This window comes from Mus musculus, chromosome 5, assembly GCF_000001635.26.
Source record: "Mus musculus strain C57BL/6J chromosome 5, GRCm38.p6 C57BL/6J".
Classification (NCBI taxonomy): Eukaryota; Metazoa; Chordata; class Mammalia; order Rodentia; family Muridae; genus Mus; species Mus musculus.
The window spans coordinates 135955518-135978811 of NC_000071.6; the positions used below are offsets into that span (position 1 = coordinate 135955518).

At 49.8% G+C, this 23294-nt stretch overlaps 1 protein-coding gene across 4 annotated transcripts; it reads right to left on the reverse strand.

Moving 5' to 3' along the window:
- Positions 1–4702: 4702 nt before the first annotated feature.
- Positions 4703–19018, reverse strand: Ssc4d (scavenger receptor cysteine rich family, 4 domains). 4 transcript variants are annotated; one of them, XM_006504336.1, is made up of 11 exons: positions 18745–19018; positions 14665–14909; positions 12707–12742; positions 12221–12526; positions 10558–10635; positions 10054–10368; positions 9102–9179; positions 7839–7931; positions 7406–7717; positions 6372–6449; positions 4703–5691 (listed from the first exon to the last, which is right to left on the reverse strand). In XM_006504336.1, exons 2-11 carry the CDS (start codon positions 14828–14830, stop codon positions 5375–5377), a joined length of 1779 nt encoding a protein of 592 aa, XP_006504399.1. In that variant the 5' UTR covers positions 14831–14909; positions 18745–19018; the 3' UTR covers positions 4703–5374. The 4 variants fall into 4 exon arrangements, with proteins under 4 accessions (XP_006504399.1, XP_006504400.1, XP_006504398.1 ...); XM_006504337.1 differs by having other exon boundaries at positions 7839–7913; positions 14665–14948; XM_006504335.1 differs by having other exon boundaries at positions 14665–14948.
- Between the last annotated feature and the right edge of the window lie 4276 nt (positions 19019–23294).

Consider the following 23294-nt stretch of genomic DNA (forward strand, 5'->3'; position numbering starts at 1 on the left):
TGTGTAGCCCTGGCTGTCCTGGAGCTCACACTGTAGAACAGGCTGGCCTCGAACTAAGAAATTCACCTGCCTCTGCCTCTTGAATGCTGGGAGTAAAGGCGTGCACCACCAAGCCTGGACCTGGTTTTTTTAAGGTAGAGGCAACTTTGACTTTCCAAGTGAATGGCCACGTGGATGGAATAAGCTATCTATCCCATGAAAAGGGTTCCCTGAGCTGACTGCTGCTAACCTCGCAGGGACCCAGACTTGTCTAACTCATGCAGGGATCTTGAGACAGAAAATTGACTATGGTGGCAGACAGCAGGTGCCTCGTTGACTACAGCTTCTTCATCAGGCCTTCCTATCCAGCGAAAAGGAAGCCAATGACAGTGCAAAAGACTCAAGTCCCTATTGCTCTGTAGCTCACAGTGGGGCAGGTCAATCCTGGCTCTCTGCATGTTTCTCCATCTGCCCAGATTGAGTTATGTCAAACTTGCTCTGGTCTGGCAGGGCCAATCTTTTTTTTTTTTTTTTGTTTCTTTTTTTTTTTTTTTCTCGAGACAGGGTTTCTCTGTATAGCTCTGGCTGTCCTGGAACTCACTCTGTAGACCAGGCTGGCCTCGAATTCAGAAATCTGCCTGCCTCTGCCTACCAAGTGCTGGGATTAAAGGCATGTGCCACCATGCCTGGCTGGCAGGGCCAATCTTAAGACGACAGACACTCGGTCAGGGTGATGCTACACATAGAATTTGCTGTGGTACAGCAGGCTGTGTTAAAATCCTCAGTCTAACCCACCTGAGGTAGCTCACATCTATAAAACCAGCCACTGGGAAGATGATGGGGGTGGAAACTGCTTGAGGTCAGCCTGGACTGAAGTGTGAGATCCTGTCTCTGAGGCAAGGGAGTTCAGAAGTCTGCGTTCATTTCTGGCTACACAACACATTTCAGGGCAGCATAGGCTACATTGTCTTGTTTCAAAACAAAACCACAACCACAACACCCCTCAGTTTATTGTTCATGTTTGCCAGAGGTGGGGAACCTTTTCCAATTCTTTAATTGGTTTGTTTTTGAGACCATGTCTTATGTAGCATAGGCTGGCCTTGGATTAGCTGTATAATTGAGGGTGACCATCTGTCTCCACCCCTGGGACTTTAGGCATGTGACAGCCACCACACTGAGGTTTGTTTTCTTCCCTTTTTAGAAATCTATTTTCTTTTTGTAGTTGCTGATTTAAAAAAAAAAAAAGACATTTTAATTGTGTGTGTGTGTGGCCACATGGCCTCACCTTTACCTGTGGAACCCTTTCGCTGACCCAAACTGAGTTGGGGACTGAACCTTGGACTTTCTGAATGCTTGGACAGAGCTCTACCAGCTGAGTTACACACCAGCCTCCTTAATCTTGATTTATTTTAGATGTTTTTTACCCCATAGTGCCACCACACCCTATTCCAATTCTGGTTTTATTGTGAACCGGTTTTACAATTTCAACAGTCCTTTGTGGGTTAAATGTCCTCTGTGAAAGCGTCGCATGCCTTTCATCTCAGCAAGCAGGTCTTTGAGTTTGAGGCCTGCCTGGTCTACAGACTGAGTTCCATCCAGGGCAGCCAGCGTCATACAGAAAAACTGTTTCGAAAAAAACAAAACCAACCAAATGGTCTTTTATGAAAATATCAGTAGCTTTAGGATATAGCTCAGTTGGTCGAGCGTTTGCCTAGCGTAAGTGAAGTCCTGGGTTCCTCAGAATTGCATAAATGAGCAGGGGTGGCACGCACCTGTAACCCCAGTTGGGTGGGCAGAGGAAGAAATAAAATTAAAAAAACTCAAAGTCACCTTTGGCAAGCCACCCTGAACTGCATGAGACCTTGACTAAAGCATTTTTAAAAGGGGTGAGGGGGTGGGGTGGTGAGGAGAGAAGCAGCCTTGTGGCGCAGAGGTTGTTGTTGGTAAATACTCTTTGTAATCCGCAAAGGTCCGCGGGGACTGAAAATGTCGCCTAAACTACAGTGTCTTGGGAATGGTTGACCTTCCTTCCCTTGTATGGGCTGTACCGGGGACTCAATTCCTTTGTCAGACCAAACCTAGAACTCTGCACAAAAAAAAAAAAAAGACCCGCCCCGAGGCATGGAAAGGTCTCGAAGAGCGTGGCCCCGCCCCTGCCCCACCTAACCAGCAACCTTCCGTTTGCTGCGACTGGCTGAACCAGTTTCAAAGCTACCCAATCAAAATCCTTCAGTAAGATAGAGGCGTGGCTTCAGTTCCGACCCAGGGCGGGCTCTCCTCTGAGCTCCTGCGGTGACTCAGCAGGAAGGCGTGAGTTATTGGGGCCCGGAAGGGCAGGGCTACGTCACGTCCTACCCTGTCCGCCCCGGCCGTCGAGGCTTACGGGGCTCCAGTGGGAATCCCAACACCTGGACTCTGTTGGTTTTGTTTTGTTTTGATGACCCAGAAAAACCCTGGACCTTTCACTGATCTTTTGTTTCCTCCGTTTGCACAGTGGTTAAGAACACTTCCCGGAGCAGTGCCTGAGTGGGAAGACCCTGGAAGTTTGGAGTTTGACCTTACAGGAAGTCAATCCCAGTTGCCTCGTTTTTTTTTTTTTTTTTTTTTTCCCCTCTTCTCTTTTTGCTAATCCATCAATCCTCAAGGTTTGGCTCCCATTCGAGTTGTCAGGCAGGTGTGACAACAAATACACAAGGGAGGCTAGCCTGCTGCACTTCGAAAAACTCACCAGAACTTAAAGTCATCCTCAGGAACGTAGAGACCAGGACATAGGGTCCGGACGATGGTATAGATGATGAGGGGCCAAGCTGGCGTGATGGCTCAGCAGGTATCAAGAATCTGGTACCCGCATGGAAGGAAAGAATTCCTGTGACATGTACCACACATGTACTCAAACATGCATGCATTAGCCTTTTTTTTTTTTAAAGTAAGAGGGGCCTAGAGAGCTGGCCCAGCAGTTAGGGCACTTGCTCTTGCAGAGCCCCTGAGCTCAGTTCCCAGCACCCACGTGGTGTGGTTTACAACCATCATAACTCCACTACCAGGGGCTCCAACGCTTTGTGACTGTGGTGAACACAGGGTATACACGTGGGCAACATTCAGCCATGTATGAAAACATTTATACACAGATGCAGAGGTGTTTCAGTGGGTAAGAGCAATCATTGTACAAAGTTGGGGACCCAAGTGGGGATTCCAGCACCCAGGAGTAAAACCTGAGTGGCCAGGAATGCCTATAACTCTGGTACTACGGAGGGCAGAGACTGGATGACTTCCGGAGCTTGCTATCCTTTAGCCTAACTCAGCATTTGAGGAGAAAGCCTGCACCCAGGGGATCTGCGTGTGATAGAACTGGACGCCCTGTATCATCATCATCACCATCACTACACACAGGCACACTCAGTAATAAATCTTTGCGGGGTGGGGGTGGGGGGTAGGGAACCAGAATTGGAGTTTGTAGCTGTGGCTCAGTGGTCGAGTACTTGCCTTCCATGATTTAGGTCCTAGGTGGGTTTTGTTTTTTTGTTTTTAAATATTTATTTATTTATTATATGTAAGCACACTGTAGCTGTCTTCAGACACTCCAGAAGAGGGCATCAGATTGTTGTTATGGATGGTTGTGAGCCACCATGTGGTTGCTGGGATTTAAACTTAGGACCTTTGGAAGAGCAGTCTGTGCTCTTAACCACTGAGCCATCTCACCAGCCTAGGTTTAATCCCCAGTCCTACCACAGCAAAACAAAGCAATCAAACCAACCCAAGCAAGCAGGAATGGAGTCTAAAGGAAGCATCAGAGAACAGCAAAGGCATAAAGAGGGCAGCAATGAATGAGAACAAAATATAACAACTCACACATGAAAATGGATGCCAGCTCTCAGGAGGCAGAGGCAGGCAGACCTCTGAATTTAAGATTAGCATGGTCTATAGACTGGGTTACAGGAAAGCCGGGGCTATACAGCAAACAAACAAACAAAACCAACCTGTCTTGAAAAACTAAAACAAAAAGCAAACAAAACTAATATAGAAATTCATAGGCAGAGAAAGTGGAGAGGGTAGTGTGGCCTTTCTAGAAGTTCAGGCTGCTTTAAACTCCTAATCCACCTGCTTAAGCATGTACGTGCTGAATTACAGATCTTTGCCACCACTAATTCAGGCAGGGTCTCCCAGCAACCCCTACCCCCAGGTATCTAGTAGTCTAAGCTGGCCTTGAATGGTTATGTAGTTGAGGATAGCTTTGAACTCCTGATCTTCATTCCTGTGATCCCTTTAAAGAGGGAATATCACAGGTTGACCAGAGGAGGGTTGTTTTGTTTTGTTTTTTTCCGTTTTTCTGCCATTTTATTTTCTGGGCCTATTCAGTCAGCTTCTCTCACTCTGCAGCTCTGGCTGGCCTGGAACCCCACCCCACCCGCAGAACGCCCTTCTTCGGCACCCCGAGCACCGGCATTACAAACATGCACCATCGTGCCCTACTGCCTCTCCTTTCCTGGATCTAGATTTGTGTGTGTGTGTAGCCCAATGGAGGATGACCAGACACTCCACTGAGGAGCCTGAGGCTTGCCATGGTGAGTCAGCATTTCCCGGCCGTGATGGGCTCTGGAGAACTGGATGATGCTGCTCTTGGACCACAGCCTTTCATCGCCATGCCAGTTTTCTCCAGAAAGTCCTTCCTGGAGTTTTTCCAGTAGCCATGGTACAGGTTCTCAAACAATGACCTCAGTTAAAAGACTGGGGGAGATAATGCTTTATTGACTTGGCACCTAAGGACAGTGGCTATGGGCCTCCAGGGTTCTTTGTTACTGCAAAATGGAGGCTCTGTGCTGGGGGGGGGGGGGCAGTGGAAATCAGAGAAGCTGCAGGAAGGGCTCCTCTGGTCCCTGTTTTGGCCCCTGCAGCCCCCTTGTTCAGCGGAGCACCATCTGAGTCCAGGTCCTCACCCAGCAGGGAAGGTGATGGCCTGGTTCTTCTGCAGTCCCCTGCCAGTCTATAGAAAAGAGCACCCCAACCCCTTTGTCTCCCCACTTTTAGCAGGAGACCAAGAGAGGTCACGGTAAGGGTTTGAAGGCATTTACAGACAGCCCAAGCCTCATGGATGTGGGTGCAGAAGGGAAGGATTGGGGGTACTATATGAGTTCCCCCAAAGAGAAGTGGGTTATTCTCTCACATTTTCTGATTTGGCTGAGCAAAACATTGCTATGTTCACTGTATTGGGCCTTCCGCAGGTGATAACAGTCTCGGGACACACAGTAAGAGGACTCGGGCAGGTACTGCATCTCTCCCATGCACGGGGAGAAAGGGGTACCAGGAACCCGAGCTATCATAGGAAGGCATCCTGGGAAAGGACAGGCAGTTCCTCATAGGCTCCTTTGATATGGTATGGAGTACAGAGCCATCTGGGTCACAATGGCTGGCACAAGACACTGGCATCCTCGCTGTGGTCACAGTTGTGGACATCCCAGCGGATATGAGAGCACAGTAGCAAGGTGCTCTCATCTCCTCGGCATTTGACATTGTCCAAGAGGATTGGGCCTCGGCCTGGGCCAAAGTGGGCCTCTCCCGGGGCTGCGAGAGCCTGGCCACATCCCAGCTGACGGCACAGGACAATGGCTGCCCGTAGGTCCCAGGCATCATCACAAACAGTGCCCCACCGTTGTCCTAGGAAGAGTTCTACGCGCCCCTCACATCGGTGTGTTCCACTAGCCAGACGGAGGTGCCCTGTGTTGGAGATAAGGCCTGGGTCAGAAGAGCCCATGGGATCATGGGACCCAAGAGATGGCTCTACAGTTGAGGGCACTTGCCACCACAGGTTGTCCTCTGACCTTCACATTCCTTCATACTGTTTTGCCTTCACATGTGTGAACATATCATGCATATACACGGGTACACAGACACCAATAAATAATGCTGGACAAGTTGGCACACACCTCTGATCCCAACACTAAGAAGGCAGAGGCAAGCAGATCTCTGTGAGTTCAAGCCTAGCCTGTTCGACACAGCAATGGTCAGCCAGAGCTATGTAGTGAGACCCTCAACAGACAGTCTCAGCCCCTTAGCCACAGGCTGTTTGCAAACTATGACCATGTCTTATCCTGACCCTCAAAGTTTACTGTCCCCACTTCCACACCTACATTCCCTGGGCTAATTTGTTGTTTGTTTTTCCATGAGCCCTTGTATGTTGTTCAGGCAGGCCTTGAAGTTACTGTCCTTCTGACCCAAGTCTCCAGAATGCTGGAATGAAAGCCATAGGCCACCATGCCTAATTCTGCATTCTCTCATTTCTTCAGTTTGTTTGATCCCAAGTGGAGAAATCTCTAGGTTGCTGTAGTGTTTTATCACTCCAGGTCCATCTTATCCCTAAAGTTCCAACCTCATTTTCAGTGGCAGTAAACACCTACCATCTCTGGGCCGAGGACTGGGCATTCGGGTGGTCTCAGAACCAGCCTGCTGGACTTGGAGTCCCAGTTCCTCTGGGCCTGGCTCAGCAGGGGCATAAAAAAAGAGATGGTTGTCATGGTGGGGAACATATGCTCCCTAGAACCAGATCAATTCTCCCAACCTTCCCAAGTTGTACAGAAAGACAGAAAGAACCTCAAAGACCTGCCAACCTAAGGTAGGAGACTGGAGGACCCCCTAGGTCTAGGCATCAAGTAAAGGTGGAGATACGGGAACAAGGGATTGACAGTGTCCTGCCAGACTTTGTACACACCTGTTTTCATTGGTATCTCTGAAAAGTCAAAGGCTAGTTTTGGGAAAGCCGTCAGCCACTCCTGCTTCCTACCAATCACTAGCAGCAGAGACTATAAATTGGATAGCACAGCACGAGTGCTCCCTTGACCGCGCCCTAGTCACCCCCTGCAGACAAATCGCCCTTCCGGTTACACCCCTAAGGCTCAACAGCGAGAGTGCAGGAGCATCCACCCCCCCCACCCCACCCCCACCCCCTGCTATGTGCAATACTTCCGCTGCAGTGCAGCAGAGAGCGCCACGCCCATTCCTCCACCGCAGCTCCTGCTATCAGGCCCCGCCCACAAACCCTGTGCCCTGCTTCACTTTCGCCTTCCCAGTCCTAGGCCAGCCAGAAAGCTACGCAGCTTCCGCTCGCTCCCACAGCAGGGAGCTCCTGCGCACGACCCCACCCAGGCCTCCTCAGACTCGGCCCCACTCCCGACTGTGAGCTAAAAGAGGCTCCGCCCACAGGACCGTCATGGCCCACGCATCGCCCAGCTCAACCACATCTTGTCCCGCCCCTACAGGATACCCACCCCTCTCCTGATTCAGGCCCGCCCATAGACGTGAGCGCATGCGTTCATGGGTCCTCGCCCAGCTTGCACGGCTCCACCTTTCCTCCATATAAACCCTGCCCGCACCTCCTATGGGTCGGGCCCCGCCCACCACTCCGGCTCCACCTCCTCTCTTGCCACAGCTTCACCTGCACAAAGCGCTCCGGCGTCTTCGTGGTGGCCGCAGTTGTGCTGTCCCCAGCCCAGATGGAAGCAGTCGCTGAGGCGGGCCTCAGTACCGGTGCAGCCTACGTTGTCTAGCAGCACAGGGCCTCGGCCATAGCCAAAATGACCAAGGCCCGTGGCGCCTAGCGCGGGCCCGCAACCCGCCTCGCGACAGGCCACCCGCGCGTCCGCGAAGTCCCAGTCATCGTCGCACACGGTGCCCCAACCCCCGGCGTACAGCACCTCCACGCGGCCGCGGCACGGGCTCGGGCCCCCGACCAGCCTCAGCCTTCCGCCTGCGGGGCGCACAGGCCGGTGCCAGGGGATGACCTGGGACAGCAGGCTCCCCTCCCTATTGCAGCCCTTGGCCCACCGCTCCCCCCAACCCCCCTGCGGGACCCGGGCAGGGCCACTTACTTTTCTTCCCTGAGGCCCGGGCTGCTGTCGTCAGCCACACAGTGTCCCTGGAAGGTGAGGCACCAACTCCTGTAGCTGCGGAGACAAGGGAGCCTTTGAAGGGAACAAGAAGGCCATTTACCACACCCACAGCTTACTTTGCCTCAGTCACAGAGTCACCTCACTGTCTAGTAAAAAACATCTTTTAGGATTTTCCTCCCTATTTTCTTTTTTTCCCAAGATAAGCTCTCAGTATGTAGCCTTGGCTGGGCTAGAACTCACTATGTAGATAGGCCGGATCTCCAGTGGTGATAGCGCATGCCTTTAATCCCAGCACTTGGAAGGCAGAGACAGGCGGATTTCTGAGTTCGAGGCCAGCCTGGTCTACAGAGTGAGTTCCAGGACAGCCAGGGCTATACAGAGAAACCCTGTCTCAAAAAAACAAACAAACAAAAAAACAAAAAGGGACTGATCTCTCAGACTTACAAGAGATCTGTCTCCCGAATGCTAGGAGTAAAAGCTTTTGGGTTTTTGAGGTCTTGCCTCAATTTGGTGTGACCCACCATTCGTGGTTTTGTGGTCCTTCAGATGGGCTTGTTCTTTTTTGTTGTTGTTGTTTTTTGTTTTTTGTTTTTTTTTTTTTTTTTTGAGACAGGGTTTCTGTGTAGCCCTGGCTGTCCTGGAACTCACTCTGTAGATCAGGCTGGCCTCAAACTCAGAGATCACCTGCCTCTGCCTCTGCCTCTCAAGCGTTGGGATTAAAGGCGTGCGACACCACTGCCCTGCTTGGGCTTGTTCTTGATAAGCAGTCAGTCAACCACCTGAGTTCCACCCCTCAACTCCTGAATCTTAAATTATCGTACTTTTAATCACACAGTGATACCTGTAGTTTTAATTCCAAACTTACCTCTAACCTTGATTCCTGATTTGAGTTCCTACTCATGGGCTCTTAATTCCCCACCTTAACAGCAACCCCTAATTTGACTCAAGCATTTTAAAGAAATCTTTAATCCCAGCACTCAAGAGGCAGAAGCAGGTGGATCTCTGTGAGTTGAGGGCCAGCCTCATCTACAAAGGGAGTCCCAGGGCTACAGAGGAAGAAAGCTCTTATCCACCCTTAATTCTTCAGAGCTCTGGGTGTCATCTGCTGCCATCTGCTCATCTTTACCATCTGCCCCAAAGCCTTTGCTCAAGTCCCTTTCCTGTGTCTCTAGAAGAGCTTCCTTAGTTCCCACCCCTGCCTGTCTCATCCAACCTTTCCAGCGGGGAGAGCGGGCTCTTTACCTGCTGGCCCAGTGTGCCGTGCCCAGTCTTCTTTTGTGACAGACGGAGGCAGAGCTGTGGAAGTCGGAGGGCTTAGAACTAGAGCAGGAGAGAAGACAGAAGGGTCAGTCATTGGACCAGCTTTACATCCAGGACTGGCATTCAATGAGCCCTGGCCAGCTTTGACAGCAGTCCTTTATTTATTTATTTATTTATTTTGGTTTTTTGAGACAGGGTTTCTCTGTGTAGCCCTGGCTGTCCTGGAACTCACTCTGTTAACCAGGCTGGCCTCGAACTCAGAAATCTGCCTGCCTCTGCCTCCCAAGTGCTGGGATTAAAGGCGTGTGCCACCACTGCCTGGCTTGTTTTTGTTTTTGTTTTTCTTCAGGGTTTTATGTAGCTGAGGGAGTAGTAGAGCTGTAAGTATGTACCAGCAGGCCTGGTTTGTGTGGGGCTGGAAATTAAACCCAGGGCTTCTTGCATGTTAGGAAAGCACCCCATCAAATAAGCTACATAACTCTGCTCCAATGCTGACCTTTAATTTGCTGAAAACACCTCCCAAATTGGAGAGGGTCCATATGGGGGGGCAGTCTATTATTAGATTCTCAGGGTTACAGATAGCTAGGCATGGTTCTGCAGTTAGGTTCTTTGAAAGTAATCTTTGAGGGAGCATTCTAGAATATTATTGCTTTATTCTGAAATCATCCATGAAGAATACCTGGAAATTGCTAGAAAATTCTGGAAGCAGTCCTAATAATGGAGGAATAAGAGCTACTGAGAATGTGCGAATGAGTTATCCAAATTGCTTCCCCAGAGCGGGCCTGAATAGTACAGGTAATTTCAAAGCCTTTCTGGAAAGATAGCCAACCCCTTTTCCCACTCAGCCATTAGTTTCTTCCAGTTCTCCTCCCACCTTTACTCCTTCCGAAGACCCCGCCCCGTAGCCTGGCACCGCCCCCGCTGCCCCTGGCACCTGCACAGAGCACCCCAGCATCCTCGTGGTGTCCGCAGTTGTGCACGCCCCAGCCTAGGCTCTGGCAGGCTGCCAGGCGGGGCTCGCCACCTTCGCAGTGAACATTGTCCAGCAGGATATGCCCGGTACCATAGCCGAAAAAGGCATTAGTGGTGGCGGCCAAGGCGACCCCACAGCCCAGCTGGCGGCACACAACAGCAGCATCCTGCAGCCCCCAGTCATCGTCGCATACAGTGCCCCAGACGCCACCATGCAGAATCTCCACTCGGCCTTGACACGGGCTGGCGCCGCCCACCAGACGCACACTGCCCTCACCTGGTGATGGTGGATGGAGATGGGTGGGGCAAGTAACATTTTACAGGGAAGGAACCATTTTCATCTACTTAATCAATGCACCAGGTCTCCCAGGGACAGCAACCTGGCATGCAGGTCCAGAACCCCACAGCAGGGGTAAAATAGCCAGCCCACCCGCTTGGCCAAGCCTCACACTACCGTATGACATACCTTTTCCATTTTGGAGGGCTGTAGCGGGTGCCATACTGGTTAACACCTTCCTTGTTGGGGGCTGTGTGTGCAAGAATTCTGCAGAGAAAGTAGGGTGCAAGCAAAGATATAGGGATCTTTCTGTTCTCCATCCTCACACACAAGACCCCTGAGATACCTGCTTTGGAGACCAAAGACCTGAATTCTGGATATGTAGAGGCACTATTTGCTTCTCCTTCCCCCACTTATTACCAAGATAAGAATAAACTTGAATGTGTCCTCTTATCTCCGGAATGCTGTGATTTCAGGGCCGTGTTACCATGTCTGAGGCCCAGATTCTCCATTTTATTTTATTTATTTATTTATTTTGTTTTTCGAGACAGGGTTTCTCTGTATAGCTCTGGCTGTCCTGGAACTCACTTTGTAGACCAAGCTGGCCTCGAACTCAGAAATCCGCCTGCCTCTGCCTCCCAAGTGCTGGGATTAAAGGCGTGTGCCACCACACCCGGCTCAGATTTTCCATTTTTTGATGTGTGTGTACGCGCACATGTGCGTGCTGAAAGCGCTTGTGAGTGTAGTGCATGTGCGGTATATGAGTATGTGTGTAGGTCCAAGGACCCGTGCACCACGTGGAGACCAGAGATCCATGCGGGGTGCTCTTTTATGCGGGGTGTTTTATTTATGGAGTTGTTTTTAATATTTTTTAGATTTATTTATTTCATGAGTCTGAGTGCTTGGTATGTATGTTTGTACACCATGTACGTGCCTAGTGTCTGCAGAAAGCAGAAGCATTCTGGATAGCTGTGAACTACCATGTGGATGCTGGGAACCGAACCCAGGTCCTCTGCGAGTATTACTCTTCCTCCCCCCCCCCCACCCATCGAGCCATCTCTGCAGCCCCTTTATTTATTTTTATTTTATGGATATGGTTGTTTTGCCTTTTTGTATGTCTGGGCCTCACATGCATGTAGTACCTATAGGGGCCAGAAGAGGGCGCGAGATCGAGGATGAATGCGAGCCACCCTGTGGGTGCTGGGACTCAAACCTGGGTCCTCTGGAAAAGCAGCAAGTGCTCTGAACTACTGAGCCATGTCTTCAGTCCCTTAAGCCCAAGTCCTAATGCAGTTGGTAACCCCGGGGGAACTTCCTGGAAACATTAAATTCTTAGAGTCAGAACGTCTAGGACCCAGCTACAGCTTCTGTTTTTGTAAGCATTGCGGGCTAGAAAATGGTTCTCAGATTCGACTCTGAGTCTCTGATGTAGCTATAAGCTCAATAGATAGAGCTTATGATCAGGGTGACCCCAGTGGTCTGGCTTATAAAGCTAAGGCTAGTGTAATGGTACACACCTGGAATGCCAGCAGTCAGCAGATAGAGGGAGGAGAATCAGGTGGTCCAGGTCAGCCAGGCCTATATCAGGCTTCATCTCAGATAGATAGATAGATAGATAGATAGATAGATAGATAGATAGATAGATAGATAGATAGATAAAGGGAGGCAGGGAGGGGAACACAGCTCGGTGATAAATCTCTTGCCTTGCGTGTGGCTCAGTGGTAAAGTCATTGCCTAGCACACATGAGGCCACAGGTTCAATCCCTAGCCATGGAAACTCTGTGGTGCAATCAAGCCCTATATGGAACCCTGGTACCTTCTTGGCCACCACAGTCCCCCTTCCTTTCCTCACCATCACACAGGACTGCCACATCTTCATAGTGAAAGCAGTTGTGGACACCCCAGCCCCTGCTGCCACACTCGCTCAGAGACGCTTCCTGCCCGCGGCACTCCACATTATCCAGGAAAATGGGCCCTCTGCCCTGGCCAAAGGCGAGGGGCCGTGGCACCGGCAATGCCAGGCCACAGCCCAGCTGACGACACACCACGTTAGCATCTACAACGTCCCAGTCATCGTCGCAAACGCTGCCCCAGGAGCCGCTATGCATGACCTCGAGGCGCCCTCGGCAGCGGCTCGGGCCCCCTACCAGCCTCAGTTCTGTAAAAAAAAAAAAAAAAAAAAAAATGGAGACAAGCTGGTGCAGTGGGGAATCGGGAGCCCGAATTCCGGAATGCCACGGGAGACGGGATGCCACGGGAGCCTTCTATTATACTGGTGCAGCTGGGCCATGCCAGCTTGGGAATATCCATGAGGATGAGGGGAAGAGGCAGGACCTACCTGGAAAGGGCAGCGGAGTGGGCTGGAGGGCACTGGCTGAAACAGATAGGGAAGGACATGAGTCTCTGTCCAGCTCTGGAGGACTGGTCTTTTCGTACAGCTTCCCCTTCCCCAGGGGTCTCCCTGTAACTCCCCTGCTCTTGGAAGTCTCATTAGTCAAAGGCCTCTTTCTGGGACCACTCCATCAACTTCCCTATTCCAGTGCTCCACAGCCCACTGACCCATTTGTCTATTCAACAGCAAAATCTCATGAGCACTCTATGCTACCTACAGGAGTTTTAGCCCCTGAGGTTTCTCTCTCAACAAAGCAGACTTTTGATATCATTTTTTAAAAAAAGAATTCATTAACTTATTTATTTTATATTTTCTTTCTTCTTTTTTTCCTTTTCTCCCCACCCCCCGCAGGGTTTCTTTGTTTAGCCCTGGCTGTCCTAGAACTCGCTCTGTAGATCAGGCTGGTCTCAAACTCAAGAGACCCACCTGTCTCTGCTTAGTAAGTGCTGGGATTACAAGGCATGTGGCACCACTGAAGAATTAAAAATTAAAAATTGCATTCATGTGTGTATGTGTGTGGAGGTCAAAGGATCACTGCCATTAATTGAACGTAGATGGTTCTAGCAAGTGCCTTTATCTGCCAAGGTACCTCACTGGCCATTTTTGTATTGTTGTTTTTAAATTTTATTTTTATTTTAATGTGTGAGTGTTTTGCCTATGTTTCTGTGCCCCACATGCAGTACCAAGAGAGGCCAGAAGAGGGCATCATCAGATCTCTAGAACTGAAGTGACAAATGTTTACAAATGAGCCACTATGAAGGTGCTGAGAATTGAATTTGGGTCTTCTGGAAGAGCAGCCAGTCCTGTGCTCTTAGCCAGTGAACCACATTCTCCAGTCCTTTTTTTTTCTTCTTTTTAAAAAAAAAGATTTATTTATTTATTATATGTAAGTACACTGTAGCTGTCTTCAGACACACCAGAAGAGGGCGTCAGATCTTGTTACAGATGGTTGTGAGCCACCATGTGGTTGTTGGGAATTGAACTTGGGACCTTTGGAAGAGCAGTCAGTGCTCTTAACCTCTGAGCCATCTCTCCAGCCCTCTCCAGTCCCATCTTAATTATTTCTTCAGATAGAGAGTCTCAGAGCCCAGGCTAACCTGGAACTTGCTGTGTAGATAAAAATGGCCTTGAACTTTTATCCTCCTGCTGCTCCTACCATGTGTGTGTGTACATTCATGTGTCATGGGCATGAATGCTGGCATGTGCATGCCCTATGGCACATGTTAAGGCCATAGGACAGCTTTCGGGAGCTGGTTCATTCTTTCCACTGTGTGGATGCCAGGATCTCGCTAAGGTACCCAGTCTCGGTGACAAGCAGCACTCCCACTGCCAAGCCATCTTGTCTGTCCTGGTTTTGTTTACTGTTGGGTGGGTGTTTGTTTGTTTGTTTGTTTTGAAACAGGGATGCTCTGTATATCCCTGACTGTAGACCAGGCTGGCCTCGCACCCACAGAAATCCACCAACTTCCTGAGCATTGAGATTAAAGGCTCACAGGCCGGGCGTGGTGGCACACGCCTTTAATCCCGGCACTCGGGAGGCAGAGGCAGGTGGATTTCTGAGTTCGAGGCCAGCCTGGTCTACAAAGTGAGCTCCAGGATAGCCAGGGCTATACAGAGAAACCCTGTCTCGAAAAATCAAAAAAAAAAAAAAAGAGAGATTAAAGGCTCACATCACTACTCCTGGCTCATTTTTGTTGTTCTAAGACAGGGTCTCATGTAGCCCAGGCTAGCCTGGGAACAGATGTGTAGCTGAGGATGACCTTTGGTCTTCTGACCCTTCTGCTTCCACTTCCCAAGTACTGGGATTACAAACATGTACCACCATGCCCGGACTCCCACCATAGCTGGCTATCGGGGAAAACAGAGCTAGAGAGATGTGGCAGGGAGTGGCTGGGAACACTTACCCAGTGGGAACAGAAGGAGGAAGGACAGTGCTGGGGAGAGGGGCAGGGGGACAGCACCCCTGTCCCCAGGCTTCCATCCCCTGCTCCATCCATCAGGCTGGGGGCCAATTTGCATCTCTGCTTCCTTGGGTGTCCAGCCAATGGATGGCCTTTCCGACGGTCCCATCAAGAATCTGAGGAGAAGTCACAGCTGGAACATCTGTGACTCAAGGTCCTGCGTGTTTACTTCCAGCTGCCTGGGCCAGCTGCAGGGGGAAGGACATATCCACATGGGGTTGACATTCCTGGTGGAGGCAAAGACAGGTGCAAGAGCTAGGAGATGAGAAAGATGGATCTGGGCCCAGACGTGGCTCAGCAGAATGCTAGCCTAGAGTCTGCTACTGGGAATCTACGGTATGGCTCAGCCGCAGAGAGCCTACCCAGGATTCCCTCCCTGTTGGAGACCTGGGGGTTATGGCTCAGTGGTAGAGTCCTTGCTGAACTCACATAGGCTCTGGGTCCAAACCCAATACCACAAAAGGGAAAGGAAAAAGAGAGAGAGATTCATAAGGGGCTGCATTTGGCTGCAGCTAAGACTGTGCAAAGAAGACAAAGGATGCCAAGCACAGCAGAGCCTGTGGCTCAGAGTTCATTCTCCCCCTGGGCCTTCACATCCCCAAGTGTGGTTGGCACTAAGGGTAGTACTTGAATAACCCAGTTAATTTTAAGGGGCTGTAGGTATATATTTAGATTTTACTTATTTACCTATTTATTCTATTATTTATTGTTGTTTTTTTTTTTTTAACAGGGTTTCTCTGTGTAGCCCTGGCTGTCCTGAAACTCATTATGTAAACCAGGCTAGCCTCGAACTCAAGAGATCTACCTGTGTCTGCCTCTGAGTGCTGGGATCTAAGGTGTGCACCACCACCGCCCAGTAGATGTTATTTTCATTGCTCCTGTGTGTACACGTGCCTGTATTTGTGGGTTGTATCTGTATATATATATATCTGGGTGTCTGTACACATGGGAGTGTCAGGGTATTGGTGTGTGTGTCTGTGTGGGCTTGGGTATGGTGGTGGGACTTACTTTGACCGAGGGATTCATACATGCTAAGCAAATGCTCTACCCAGCAACATGGCTGCTTCTTTTGTTGTTTAGACTGGTTCATGTAGCCCAGGTTAGCCTCTAGTTTGTTATAAAGTCAAGTGTGATCTTGTGACCCTTTTGCCTATACCTCCTGAGTGCCCAGGTTACATAGAACTATGCCCCATTTTATGTTGTGAATCAAACCCAGGGCCTCCTGCAAGATCAGCAAGCACCCTAATAACTTAGTTAACTACTTACCTTCCTACTTTTGGGGGATTTTTTTTGTTGTTGTTTTGTTTTGTTTTAGTTTTTCCAGACATGGTTTCTCTATATAGCCCTGGCTGTCCTAGAACTCACTTTGTAGACCAGGCTGGCCTCGAACTCAGAAATCTGCCTGCCTCTGCCTCCCGAGTGCTGGGATTAAAGGCGTGCGCCACCACGCCCGGCTCTTTTGGGGGATTTTTGTTTGTTTGTTTTACTTTGTTGAATAAAGTTTTACTATACAGCTCTGCCTTGTCCTAGAACTGGCTATGTCAACCAGGCTGGGCTTGAACTAAGAGATGAGATCTGCCTCTGCCTCTGCCTCTGCCTCTGCCGATTCTGTCTCAAAAAATAAGGCACAGAGAATGATTATGGAAGACATCGGACATCAACCTCAGCCTCCCATGTGCGTTATATGTGTGGTGTGTGCATGCCTGCACTCTCTCTCTCTCTTACACACACACACACACACACAGACACACACACACACACACACACACACACACAGTAGAGCCAGGAAGATCAAGAGTTCAAGGTCAGGCTGAAGACCACTTCCTGCGAGGACCCAGGTTTGTTCCCAGCACTCACGTGGTGACACAGAACCACCCCTACTTCCAGTTCTTGAGGAGCTGATTTGCGATTCTGACCACCATAGGTACCAGGGGCACAGGGCACATACTGTGCACATACACACCACTCATACAGATTAAATAGATAAACAAATCGTTTTTTAAAAAAGAGTTCGAGGTCATCCTCAGCTGCATTGCAAGATTGAAATCAGCCTAGACTACAGAGATGAGAAAAATATCTCTACCTGTGACTCTCAGTGAAAGTTTACGTAGTGTGTGCTCTCAGCACCCAGATGGTCGCGCACACAGGTGTCCCTCTCATTGCGGCCTTCAGCAAGAGTGTGAATCTGGTGTTGAGAGTTGGGGCAGGGGGCAGATGGAGGCTGTTTCAAAAGCTGACCGGACTCTCAGGACTCCAGATAGTGAGAGTCAGGCCAGAAGCACAGATGCGGAAGAAGGCTGGCGGGCTAAGTGGGCAGGACCCGGCTTGCGTGGGCTGGAGAAGAGAAGCAGGCACCTGCCTCCCAGCCACCGTGGGGGTTTGCATGGTAGGAATCGGTAGAGGAAAAATGGTCCGGTGTGGGATCCCTGGAGTCCGAGGTGCCCAGGGCCATCATGCCCCTCCCTGGAGAATCTCTCCCTGGCTTTTGACTCCACTCTGGCATGCAGACAGTGCATTCGGGCAGAGAGGTGAAAACAGATCCGGATGTGGACACGAGGTTTTCAACGCGCCATTCATGGAAGCCCAGGATAGCCCCCAGCAGAATAATCATCTTTTGTGTTCCTCCTGCCCTGACTGGGGACAGCTGGGACACGGGAACCGAGAACTGTAAGAAGGATGGCAGCTACCAGCCAATCTTTTCTGGTGGGGATAGTTTCCTGGGCCTTCCCAGGGCTCCCAGGCCACCCACTTCTAAGGGTCCCCCCGCCCCCGGCCAGTTCCCTTCCCTCCCTGAGCGGTGGCTATTCTCCAAGGCCCCTGCCAGAAAGCTTCACCAGTAACTATGGTATTTGCTTCCGCGGCCTAGGAGCTGGAGAGAAAGCCACTCTCCCCTGTGGGACTCACACCCCAGACAGCTAGCTGGACTCTTTTCACCATGCTCAGGGAATAAGGCCTCAGCCCCACAGCCTTCAGCGCGTATACTTCATTCCTGTCCTATTCTCAGGGACAGCAATAGAGGTTGCTTCATCCCTGTCCTAAATGGCCATGGCTTGTTTGTTTGTTTTTTTTTTGAGAGATGGTTTCAAACTCTTAAGTAGCCAAAGACGACCTTGAACTCAGATCGACCCTTCCGTTTCCACCCCTGAATGCTAGGATTAAAGGCACTTGCCACGTCACATCTGTCTTGCAGGGGTCTTTTTAAAAATGTGTTTTCTTGTTTTATGAGTACGGGTGTCTTGCCTGCAGGTGTATATAGGCAGCATATATGTACCTGGTGTCTCGGGAGGCCAGAAGAGGTCACTGGACTAGAGTTATAGAGCTCTGTAAGTCGCCATTTGATTGCTGGGAATCAGACCCTGGTCCTCTGAAAGAGCAGTAGGTGTTCTTAACTTCTGATCCAGGGTTCTTGAATGTTCTCAGAATTCCTTTTAGCCCCGGTGGGGCAGGTGATTAGGAGCTGTGAAGCCTTTGTTCTTATTGGCAAAAGGGTCCCATATTCTTTCCCTTATACTTGTTGCCATATTAAATGGGTAATGTTTATAAAAGGTTTCCCCAGTGTCTGGCCCGCTCTAATGTGCTTAGCTATTGCTATGACTGCCCCCGTCTGACCTCCAAGACAAGAGCCAGATCTCATTCAATAGTTGTACGTGGCATATGATGTTCAGAAAATGTTTGTTGATGGGCTGAGTGAAATTGTGGCTATGAAGTCATAGAATGAAACAGAGGGGTCTCAGGAAGTAGTCAATGAGTTGGCTCAGCAGGTAAAGGTGACTGCTGCCAAGTCTGATGACCTAAGTTCAATTCCTGGGACCCAAATGTCAGAAGGCAAAACACTCTTGCAAGTTGCCCTGTGACTGTCACTTGTGCATGCCTGCACACACATAAATAAATAAATGCAATATTAAGAATTTTTTTTTTTTTAAAGAAAGGGCTCTGGAGGTTTTCAAAGGAAATTGTTATTACACAGAGAGAACACACACACACACACACACACACACACACACACAACTGAAGCATTCATACCTGTAGGGATGTTCTGGGTTCTTTCCCTCCAGATAATCCAAGTTTCAATCACTGCCTCTGCTCCAGGGACTTTAGGAGGGGGAAGGGCCCCCGAGATACAGATCAGCACAGACTTTTCTTCTTTTCTTTCCGTAGCTAGAAGGAGAGAAGAGGCAGTGTCCTTGGCCATGGAGCTGCCGGTGGCCCCAGCCTGTCCCCACCTGACCTTGGGGGCAGAGAGGCTAAGGGACAGTGGAAGTGGTCCGCAGTGTGGTGAGCAGCCCCGGAGGAAGGGCACCGAGGAAGAGGAGGAGCTAGGAGGCCAGGTGCCCCTCCTCCTGCCATCTCTCCCCCTCTGGGCTCAGGTTGCAGAGAAGCCCGAGTGGTTCCTCACCCCTGTGCAGGACAGCCGAGCATCAGACACTGGTGATGGAGAAGCAGCCTGGGTTACAGTGCGAGATCAAGGTTATCCCCAGCTACCTAGTGAGACCCTCTCGCAGCATAAAGAGGTGAAGGTGGGGGAGGGGGGAATTATCAGGATCGGCATAAGTCAGGTGGCTCAGAGGGTGAAGTTGATGGCTGCGCAGGCCTGGCAAATTCAGTTCAACCCCCAGACTCCACAGAATATCGAAAATCCAGGCTTGGTGCAGCACTCCTTTAATCCCAGCACTTGAGAGGCAGAGGCAGGGGCTGGTGAGATGGCTCAGGGGTTAAGAGCACGGGCTGCTCTCCCAAAGGTCCTGAGTTCAAATCCCAGCAACCACATGGTGGCTCACAACCATCCGTAACAAGATTGGATGCCTCTTCTGGAGTGTCTAAGACAGCTACAGTGTACTGACATATAATAAATAAATAAATATTAAAAAAAAAAGAGAGAGGCAGAGGCAAGTGGATCTTTTGTGAGTTTGAGGCCAGCCTGATCTACATAGTGAATGCCAGGACAGCCAAGGCTATATAGAGACTCTGTCTCAAAAACAAAACAAAACAAAAATAAAACACCAAGAAGAACAAAATCTTGTTAGAATTAAAACTTTCCCCCAGTTGTGAGTGTTTTGCTTGCATATATGCCTGTGTATCGCATTCAGGCCTCATGCCTTTGGAGGTGAGAGGAGGGCGTTGGCGCTCCTGAGTCTGACTGCAGACAGTTGTGAGCTGCCCTGTACGCACTAGGAATAGAACCTGGGTCCTCTGCAATAGCAACAATTTCTCTAACCACTGAGCCATCTCTCTAACCCTCCCTGTATATTTTATTTATGTATATGTACATGCATAAGTTTATGTGTGTCTTGTCTGCTGAGACTGGAGTTACAAATGGTTGTGAGATGCCCTGTGGGTGCTGGGAACCAGACTAAGGTCTTCTAGGATCATCAAACCTTCTAACTACTGACTCCTTTCTCTGTGTAGCCCTGGCTGTCCTGGAACTCACTCGGTAGACCAGGCTAGCCTCAAACACAGATCCACCTGCCTCTGCCTCCAAGTGCTGGGATTAGAGGTGCATGCTACCCGCTGCCACCACCACTACCCAGATATTTTTCTTTAAAGGGTTATTAATGTGTACGTGTGTGTGTGTGTGTGTGTGTGTGTGTGTGTGTTAGTGTATTCCATGTGCAAACGGAGGTTTGAGGAGGCCCGGAGAGGTCAAATCCCCTGTAGCTGGAGTTACAGATGGTTTGTAAGCCACCCGATATGGGTGCTGGGAACCGAACTCTGGACCTCTAGAGAAGCCAGAAGTGCTCATGATCTCTGAGCTACCTCTCCAGTCTTCCTTCCCCTTTGTGTGGATTCCAGGGATGAACCCAGACCCTCAGACTCTGAGGACAGCACTTTTATCTGCTGAGTCATCTGCTGAGTCATCCCATCAGCTGCTCTTGTTTATTTTTGCCAGACTCCCTCTTACTTCATAACCAAAGCTGGCTTCAAATACAATCCTCCTGCTTCAGTCCCCCAAGCGCCGTGTTTCAGGAGTGTGTCACCCCCAGGCCTTACAAATCTCTGGCTTTCCCCCCTGGTAGGCAGGTTACCCCAGTTCAGGGAGGAATGGGGATGTGAGTTCGAAACACAGGTTAACTCTGATCGTACATATCCAGCCCTTCTCTTTCTGTTCCCAGCACAGCCATCAAACACAGCCTTGGGTAACAAGCCTGCCAAGGGCAGGCTCCCAAGCCCAGGCCCTGACTCCTAAGAACCATTAGCCCTTCTGTAATTCCTGCCAGGAGAGGTGCTATCTGTCTGGACCCCACCCGCACAGTTGCCTGGCAGCAGGCAGGTAGGCCTGGCACACTGTAAGAGGGGATGTTTGCCCCCTCCTCCCTCTCTTGCCCCCTTCCTTACTCCTCCTCCCCCTCTCTCCCCATTCCCTCACCCCTTCTCTCCATGTGGTCATGGCCGGCCTCTACTTCTCTGCTCTCTCCTTCTCTCTGCCTTTCTCTCCCTCTGCTACCCTCTTAACTCCCCTCCCCATGCTCTGAATAAACTCTATTCTATATTATACAGTCCTGTGGCTGGTCTCTCAGGGGGAAGGGATGCCTTGGCATGGGCCCGCTGAGACACCCCCTTTCCCCACACCCAGACAGAACATATCTTGATAGCTCTTTCTCCTTTTATGATCACAACACTGTCGACAGCTGCCTCTGATAGGCGTCCATCCCTCCTCCCTCCCAGTGCTGACCATGTATCATGTACCATGTACCATGTACCATGTACCATGTATCATGTATCATGTATCAGCTTCAGCAAGTTAATACTCTCACGCGCCATGGCCAGCGGCTTAGCCTGGCACCCTCAGGGTCCTGCCTGGCCCGCCTCACCAGCCTTCGAGGCTCATCTCCCAGGACCTGGGCATTTCTGCAGGCCCACCTGAGCGTCTTTCTCCATCTTGGCTCACACAGCTGCCTCTGCCTAACCAGGGCTCATTGCTTACGCCCCATGAGTGGAGGGAGCACTGACCCAAGGATGTACTCAGGTGAATCGTTTGTTCTTTGATAATTGTGCCAAGCCATGTTAAAACCAAAGCCTGCACAAGGCCCTTGATTGCACCCCCAGTGTCTCAAAAATAAAATAAGAAATCAAAGCTGGGTAGGGCAATAGCCTGTCTAGAATGATAGCACTCAAAGCAGAGGCAGGAAGATCCTGCAGTTTGTTTGAGACAGGATCTCACTATGTGACTCTGGCTGGCCTGGAATTGGCCTCAGACTTACAGAGATCCACCTGCCTCTGCCTCCTGAGTTTTGGAGTTTTATGTATTCATTTGTTTGTTTGTTTGTTTGTTTGTTTTTGAGATAGAGTCTCACCATGTAACCCTAACTAACAGAAATTCACCTGCCTCTGCCTCCCTAGTGTGTGCACCTCAGAGGCAGCAGTGGGAGGCTTCTGATTTTGAGGCCAGCCTAGGATACACAGTAAGACCCTGTCATTCCCCCTCCCCAAATAGTTTATGTAAATATATCCACCAGAAAAAAATGTTGAGGCCTAGGAGGGTGGCAAAAGGCTGGAGGCTGAGACGGAAAAATTACTCTAGCCCAGGGTTCAAGGCTAGACCAAGTGATATAGTAAGACTACAGCTCTAAAAAGTAAAACAAACAAAACAAAACAAAACAAAAAACTATAGTCAGGTAGCATGGTTGATCCATCCAAAGTAAAAGCAAGAAGACTAGAAGCTGACAAAGTGGCTCAGTGCGTGTGGCATGCGCCGTGTATCCTAACTGCGTGAGCTGGAGCTCCGGGACCCACAAGATGGAAGGAGAAAACTGACCCCCGAAAGTCGTCCTCTGACCGACCCCCACATGCAGACTGTGGCACATGAATACCCCTCCATACACACAAAGTAAATGTGTTTTAAAATAAAACGGGGTGTGGTGGCTTATACCTTGCAATCCTGGTACTAGGAAAGCTAAGCTGGGGAATTGTTATTTAGGGTCAGCTTGGGCTACATGTAATAGTTCTAGGCCAGCCTGGGCTATACAGCAAGACCTGTCTGAAAAAGCAAAATATCAATATTTCCCTGATAGAGGAAATACCATGATGAGGACTGTTGTGTGTGTGTGTGTGTGTGTGTGTGTGTGTGTGTATGTGTATTTTCTTCTTTCTTTTTCTTTCTTAGGGGAGAGGTCCCTCCGTTGCACTACAGATGTGCTAGCCCCTGCAGGTTCCCCAGATTTGAAAAATAGGACTGCCGAATATTAGTTGTGGAACATTGTGATATTCCCCCATTAAAAATAAAGTAAAATAAAATTATGATACATAAGTGGGGAGGGGTGTGTGGCAGCAATGCATACCTTTAACGCCAGCACTCAGAGGCAGAGGCAGGTAGATCTCTGGGAGTTCAAGGCCAGTCTGGTCCATACAGTGAGTTCCAGAAATACACACAGAGAAATCCTGTCTCAAAAAACAAACAAAAAACAATATACATATATATGTATATGTATATATATATATATATATATTACATAAAATAGACAAATTAACTTAATTTGCTTTTGCCTGGCAGGGGTTGCTCATAACTGAGGAGTTTACCCCAAGGGACAAGCTGTTGAATAGGTCCCAGGCACATATATTTTCTCTTGACACCTAAT